General features: G+C 41.6%; 1 protein-coding gene and 1 pseudogene across 1 annotated transcript; both read right to left on the reverse strand.

Annotated features, from left to right (window-relative positions):
* Positions 1–120: 120 nt before the first annotated feature.
* Positions 121–2102, reverse strand: si:dkey-165a24.9 (probable G-protein coupled receptor 132). The gene is made up of 3 exons (XM_031735032.2): positions 1985–2102; positions 1043–1908; positions 121–894 (listed from the first exon to the last, which is right to left on the reverse strand). The coding sequence occupies exons 2-3, from the start codon at positions 1621–1623 to the stop codon at positions 471–473; spliced, it is 1005 nt and encodes a 334-aa protein (XP_031590892.1). The 5' UTR covers positions 1624–1908; positions 1985–2102; the 3' UTR covers positions 121–470.
* Positions 2103–5777: 3675 nt separating this feature from the next.
* LOC116316452 lies at positions 5778–7256 on the reverse strand (annotated as a pseudogene).
* Between the last annotated feature and the right edge of the window lie 529 nt (positions 7257–7785).

The raw sequence follows: 7785 nt of genomic DNA on the forward strand, positions 1-7785 counted from the left end.
AAAAGAAAAAAGCATCCTGGCACCTTAGTATGACTCGTTGCTTACCATTATATAACCACAATCTTGTGTTTCCATAGTGATTCACACCTTTTCTATTTTTAAAATTACTGACAGCACACGTGTGATTAAATGCAGTTTTTAATGATCGTAAACCGAGCAGTAGAAAACAATCGCTTCATGAACTCACAGTAGTTATGGATGTGCAGTTTTGACAAATATGAAACTGTGAATTTCCATATTTCAGCTGAGTTACATGTAAGCAGAAGTCACTGTTTGCACAAAAGTATATTTTTTTCCTCTCCTACCTTTAAGCAGTATCTAGATGAGGAACTGTGAATGCCCAAATAATTCTTTAGATGAAAAGGTAGAAACACTGTGAGGCATAAACATGCATTCACTGAGAGGACATAAACTCAACATATGTCTTCCCACTGGGTGGTGCAATTGCTTTGATTGTGGTCAAGTCCAAACTATATTGCTAGAAGGTTACTCTGTCTATTTTCACTCACCCTCTTGGTGTCTGGGTGAGCTCTGGTACTAAGAGTCATGCTTTTGCTTGGGTTTTGCCCTCTTCCCAAACAGGGCAGGGACCTTTGCAGCTCTAGCCGAGCATCAGGGCAGAGGAAGATGTAGAAGAGGGGATCCAGCAAAGTGTTGAGACTGGTCAAACCATAGCACAGGCGATAGATGAGGAAAAGTGAATGCTCCAGTTCACATGGCTCATCAGTCAGCAGCAAGGATACAAACCTGTATCCGCCTACCAGATGGTAGGGTCCAAAGACAACAATGAAGTTGACAGTAATCACGACAAGAATTCCTACGATTTTGTGCCGTTCATGGGCGGAGAGGGATGGAGATTGCCTGAGTGTCACCCCAATGTGGGCCGAGGTGTAGCTGAGGGAGGAAACAGATTTGGAGATCAGAAACCAGCCTGTTTATCTAATATACAAAATGTTCTAAAAGAACAGGGAAATATCCGATTTTTCTAGAAAACACTGAGTCAGAAACATATGTGCGTATGTAGATTTTGGCATTAACTCACCCTAGGATGGTACATGGCAACAGGAAGCCTAGAACCACAGTGGCGATCTTAAATTGAGCATATCGGGGGCTGACGGGGTACTGCTCCAAGCACAGCAGTCTGTCAGAGTTGAACACAGATGGCAGCAGCCCACTCAGACAGAACAGGAAGGTTAGGATCCACACCGCTACACCTGACACTGCTGCTACTCTGACTGTTCGCACCCTGCGGCTGCTGAATGGGTACACAATAGCCAGGCAGCGGTCTGTAGCTATCAGACACAGGAACATGACACTTGCATAGACGTTCACATAAAACACGTAGCCAACTAGCTCACAGGTTAGCTGGCCATAGGGCCATTGGTGTGGACCCTGGAGGTAAAGAATCCATAAGGGCAGTGTGAGCAGTTGGAGGAGGTCTGACAGCAGCAGGTTGAGGATGTAGACCAGCTGACATCCTCCACCACCTGAGCGCCCCAGGTGGTACAATCCCCAAAGAGACAGCAGGTTGCTGGGGAGACCCAGAGTGAAGATGAGGCCATAAATAAAGGTCAGGCCAAATATGTCCGTGTCCAAGGGGAGGTTGCAGGTATCGTTGGACATGTCTCTGTGGGTAAAACACGTCACATGGGCAACTTGAGGTGATCTCAATCAGACGCTGGTTCACACTCACAGAATGGTGAGTTAATGTAGGAAAGCCCATTCATTCACTCAAGGCAGAGAGGAAGAAAAGAAGACTCTGTTCTCAGGTGCATTCTTCCTAATCACACGTGTCCACTCTGCAAGATTCATAAAGCCACTCTGCTCTGGAAAAATTCACCCTCATTTTTCATGCTGTCACTCAACAAGGCTTCAGAGCATCCCAGATCCATTGGTGGAAATGAAAACCTGCAAAACAGATGCCATGAGTTTTTAAGTGCATGAGGAATGAAACCATAAAAAAGCTTAAATCCTTCTTACTCACCCCTCAGAGCTTTGAGACTGACTTTATTCCACAAATAGTGTGCAGCCCAGTCTGCAGCCGGGTGACCTGTGCTCAAGCAATGTTGGGAACACGTTGCCTCGACCAAGCCTTGTCTATTCTGTGATCGTTTCCTCCACAGGAAACCCACTTCTTCAGCTTTAAAGGCAACATCCTGAGGCAGGAGAACGCCTTTCTGTCCCAGAACAAAAACAAGCCTCTCTTTTTCTGAGCCTCTGTCTTTCTTGCTTCTACAGCAGCCACAATGATTAGGCATGGACAGGCACCGTGAGTGCAGGGATCGCTGATGTGAATTCTCAAAGAATTCTTTAGATTGTAGCTGGTCTCCAGTTACAATCCGTCAATCATGTTAACCCATATGCTGTGATATCTCTAAACATGCTGTTAAACAACACTGAACGAACTATTAGGTATGTCATGTGGAATTGTTTTCATTAGCTACAGTTCTTCTTCATGCCTTAAAAGAGTTAAACTCTTCCCTTATCAAAGCACCACGTGTTGTGGTTTTAGATTAGTTTAGGGGGATTTTAGATAATTGATCAGTTAAGGGAGTTCTGGTTGAGGTCAGTGTTTATCTAAGTCTTCAGGAAATGAATGAAAGCCAACATAATGTCCTCTAAAGACATGAAAATATAGCTGTGTGTGTGTGTGCTTACTTCTGCTATTGTTGTGAGGGCCAGAACATTTTAAACTAGAGACGATATCTAAGCTCTCATTTTTGGACTCCCTTTTAAAGGGTAAATTAAGTGTCAAGACTTGATGTGATGTCTAATATTGGAATTACTATAGGGCTGGAATAGAAATAGGAAGAGAAAGTTAGAGTGAAGAGAAATGTTATCACAAATATAGCCAAAACAGTTAGTGTGCGTAGGTTTGTGCATTCTGTGTAGATTAGAGAGAGAAGGTTGAAACCACAGCAAAAAAGGTGCAGATAGACAAACCTACCAAACTAAGCACAATACTGTGGTAAAATTTACTGCAAGGTAAAAGAAGGAAAAGCTTCTTCCCCAACTTATATAATTAATCATTTGTAGTCAGTAAATGTTTTACACTTTAGCTCCGGGGAACTTTTTTCATACAGTGCAGACTGAAAAAAAAAAAAGTACACAATTGAAATTGTTTGACTGAAGAATGGGCGTATTGAAACAATAGGTATTACTTGGTATTTTTACCACATGGGTTCAGAGGGAGGGGAGCCTAATCACTCACTTTTGTTTCTTTTAAATGTCACAAAACTTTGATTTATTAGATAACACAAGGTTGTTATTAATAAATTAGAAAGTACCCTGAGACCTTACTGCCATCATAGGTTCTCCAGAGCTCCATATAAAGATCTTTATATTTCTTTGTACATGTGACTGGCCATGAAGACAGATGGGAGCTGTGTACAGTACAGATTGTAAGTCAGAAGAAGTCACTCTAAATAGTCCTCTATAAGCCCTGGTAGGCTGTGTATTTCTGCCAATCAGAGCACTCAGAGCGCTTTTTGATACAACTTCACATTCACCTATTCACACACACATATGCACACACACAGTCTGGTGTTGCTATCCTCGTGGGGACATCTCATTGACATAATGCTTTCCCTAGCTGCTTACCCTAACCATCAAAAATGAATGCTTAACCCTAACTCTTATCCTAAACCTAACCATAACCCAATTGTAACCCTGACACTAAAACCACATTTTGAGTGTGAGAAAAGCCTTCAACCCCGTGGGGACCTGGATTTTGGTCCCCACAGGGTTGAAGAACACACACACACACACACACACACACACACACACACACACACACACACACACCCATTAATATTGTGTTTTAATCTTTGGTTTTCAGGTATTTTTATCACGTATACACTTACACTCCACTGCATGCATTAGGGGAGATTGTTTGCTCAGTAGCTTGCCTGAGAATACTTGGACATTAGGGCTGGAAAAGACAAGCCACTGATCTTCCGACTAATAGAGTATCTCTGGGCAAGATACTTATACCAGGTTGCTCTTGATGTGGTGATCAGCATGTGAATGTCAGATAGATCACTTAGTCACTGTATGAATGTGTATGAATGGGTGAATGTTGTGAATGTTGTATAAATTGGTTTGAGTGGTGAAGTAGAGTAGAACATAACTATATAAGAACCAGTTTGTTTACAACTGCCACATAACTTTGCTACATTAATCACTGACAGTCTGAATCACTGGGTTATTAGGACCCCAATACAAAGTTAAAAAAAACACACTTCTTTTTAGTCTAAGGGACAGATTGTATTTGCATAAATTTCATAAAGTTTATCCACGATTGTAAGCAGGACTAGCTAGTTGTAAGAGAATACCTTGGCCTGGGTATCTCTTTTACGGGAAAAATAGGTTGTTTTATAATGTAACATTTGAAGTGAGGCTGATTAACACGACAGAACAACACAAAATTATAAATGAAGCTAGTTACACATGCTAAAGGACAAATATGTGTAAAGACAAAATGACTCCAGTCTTAATTTTACAGGGAAAAAAATCATTTTATTGAAATAGACTTTATTTCTATTTCAGGGAGCATAAAGAAATGCCACTTTAAACAATTTAGCTTTTTATTTCTCCCTTGATTGGTATAAGTACAGTAGAGGCCCACAGTGTTGCAGAACAGTTTAACAGCATATGTTGGAACATGTTCTCCTCTATCGAGCGGTGTCTCTTCCTGACTTGGTCTGAGGGTATTTCCAAATTTAGCATCTCAAAGAAACAACTAAACAGACATTGATACATTGGTCTCACTGAAGAAAAACAATGCTACAAGTACTATACTACAGTCTGTTTACATATAAAATAAGTGTAGCATTTTGACTGTTAATATAAGTTGCTTGCGTTTGTCAACATAATGATAGCGTTATGATAGCGTAACTCATACTGAATCCAAAACCCTGCCTGTGTGTCTGCATTTGTCTGAGATGTGACTCAAAGAGAGAGTATGAATTTCACACCAACTGCTGCCACATGTAAAACTCTCACACACACATAGTTTGCAGTCCTCTAAACTTCAGCCTAAAACTATGCAAAAAGCACAACTATGTCAAAAAGCTCTTTTTCAAAAAAGCTTAAAGCTTGAAAGGAGTTCATCTCGTTTGCTTTCATTGTACTCAGTGACTCTCAGGCTGGTCATATTAAACACGGCTAACCGTTAAAAGAATCAGGTCAGTGTGTGCATGTAATGCCAACAAGCCAAAAGATCCCTTCCTCCCATTTATTGTTCAAACCCTCTGTTTATGAGGGTCAGCCAATCAGAATGAATTTGGCATAAAGGGAGTGAAAGAGACCAGAGTCAAGTTGGTGAGTGGCACCCTTGAAAAACTTCCCAAATTTTCTCTGCTAGTCAACCAAGATTTATTGACAAGTTTAGGATTAGGGAGGTTTAGGTCCCCTTTAAGTTTTGAGGATATCTTTTGATATAAAAAACAAATATGTTGAACTATATGATGAGTATGTGAAGTAAAAGTATTCACCCTAAATGACAGATCTCGTGGGGGTAATTCAAATCTTCGCTGTTCTGAACTTCTTATGAATCTCTAGCAAATGCAGTTCTAGTCATGAAAATTTACATCCTGTTTAGAGCAAAAAATTTAAGGGAGAAGTTATTGTAAAGACTAATCATGTGACATTGACTCTGTTAAGCTAAACTTTGCAAAGACTGCATCATGTTTGGGTCATTTACTCTGGTTTCATTTTTCTCTTTGACTTCTGGCAGCAGAGGAGCCTACAGACAAAGACCAAAGCCCTGTGGCTAAAGCAGCCACATCCAGGCAGAAATAGGAATACCAAGGCAGATGAAAACCTGCTGACTGTAGGTGAGGTGCTCCTTTGTTCCCGATGACATATTCAATCCAAAAGATGGCAGTGTCCATTGGAGTCACTGGCTTGTCACGGTGTAGCTGGGACAGATGCTGCATGTTAGTGTGGAAAGAGGGATTCTCAAGAACATCCTTGAGCGCGCCCAGGAAGTCTTCTTTGGTCAGTGAGTAAGTCTCTACAACCTGAGCTGCACCACGCACCTTCAGCCGGAGTAAGTTGTCAAACTGGTCAAAGAGGAGTGGGAGGCCCACAACAGGAACACTGTGGTAGATGGCTTCATACATGCCATTGGTGCCTCCATGGGTCACAAAGGCACGGGTCTTGGGGTGTCCCAGGAGGTCATTCTGAGGTAGCCACTCCAACAGCAGGGTGTTGTTTCCAAGAGATGAAGGTTTTTCACCCACAAAACGCCAAATCACCTTCTGAGGGAGCTCAGCAAAAGCAGCAGCAATGGCCTCTGTGACCTTCCGAGGTAAGACTGATATCAACGTCCCCAGAGACATGACAACCACTCCGTGTTCTCCGGAGCTCTGTACGAATGCTTCCAGCTCAGCGGGGAGGGGTTGGGCCTTTTTGCAGTGGAAGCCCCCTACATATACTACATTAGGCATTGTGGGCCGAGGGAACTCAAAGACAAAATCTGCCCTGAACAGCCAGATATCAGCTCTACGCTGTAAAGACAGCAAATAAGTACCAGGAGGGAAGTGTCGTTGGAGCAGGTCTGAGTAGGCAGGATTTATGATCAAGTGCTGTTCAATGGCACTATAAAGATAATGCAGCATATTTTTGATTCTTTCCAGAAAGTCCATCTGATCATGGAGCTCACTTCCTGGCACAGGGACATATGACATAGGAGATGGAGCTATGGTGAAATGACCTTCTCCAGTATAAATAAAAACCATAGGCAGCTTGAGGTAAGTTCAAAGAAGTACCCCTATTGTCAGACCAGGGTCAGTTAACATCAAGTCAAACTTGGTATCCTGTAGCTTCTGAATAAATACTGTGTCTTCTATTATTGTAGCAACTGATCTGGCCAAGATCTTGTGACCCTGATCTAACATGGACGTGATCAAGTACTGTTGGCAGAACGTGCGTATAAATGTAGGATAAGTGCGACATTCCATAACATCTTGTATCATTTTGTTGTAGTAGTTAATGTCTGACTCATCCTCCAGCATGGTTATATTAATAGAAGTATAAATGGAAGAGTTATTAAGGATGTACCAGCTCTTTGCGGAGCGCAGAACTGTGATGTTGTGGCCCCTGGAGTGTAACTGTTCAAGGATAATTTTCATGTTTATCCAGTGGCTACCATCGACAGGGACTACCAGAATGTTGCTGCTGCTACATGGAGGGGGCCTGAGAAGCAGGAACCAGAGCACTGTCAGAAACAGAGGGATGGAAAGACCGGACATTTCCTGGAAGAAATAATAGAAACAAAGAATCAGACTTGTAACCTCAGTAACTTATAACCTGTTAGCTTTCACTGAGTCAGTGGTGAAGTGCCTAAGATTCAGACTGGTTTTTGTTTGAACCCCACATTCAAATGTATAAGCAAATGTTCAGAAACTAACTAGGGCGAATACTTGAAACTTTGACATGTCCTTAAATAGGCTGTTCATGCTCAAAAGGCCTCCAGTGTGGCTGAATTAAAACAATTTGGTAGAAATGAGTTTGCTACTTTAGCAATTTACCAGTATTATGCCATTTTTGGTGCATCCAGGTTCGTCAGTACAAAAAGAACTCTGCAGGAGACCGTGGTGGAAGCTTTAGAGTCCTTTACTTTGGCAGAGTCATCATAAGCCAGTAGAGGTCATATTATTATACTAATTGTATGTATGTATAATTGTATGTAAACAAAAAAAATAGATCAATGCAATTTCCTACTCAGAAGTTCTTCCATTTTCTAACTTCATCAGAAACAAGTAACACATTATTAGGTAC

This window comes from Oreochromis aureus, linkage group 3 (genome assembly GCF_013358895.1).
Source record: "Oreochromis aureus strain Israel breed Guangdong linkage group 3, ZZ_aureus, whole genome shotgun sequence".
Taxonomy (NCBI): domain Eukaryota; kingdom Metazoa; phylum Chordata; class Actinopteri; order Cichliformes; family Cichlidae; genus Oreochromis; species Oreochromis aureus.

Bases quoted from the DNA above. Each gene is read 5' to 3' on its own strand.
- si:dkey-165a24.9 (XM_031735032.2), bottom strand. From the start codon at position 1,623: ATGTCCAACGATACCTGCAACCTCCCCTTGGACACGGACATATTTGGC. The intron at 895-1,042 runs GTGAGTTAATGC...TTCCTCCCTCAG, and splicing joins TTGCCATGTACCATCCTAGG to CTACACCTCGGCCCACATTG.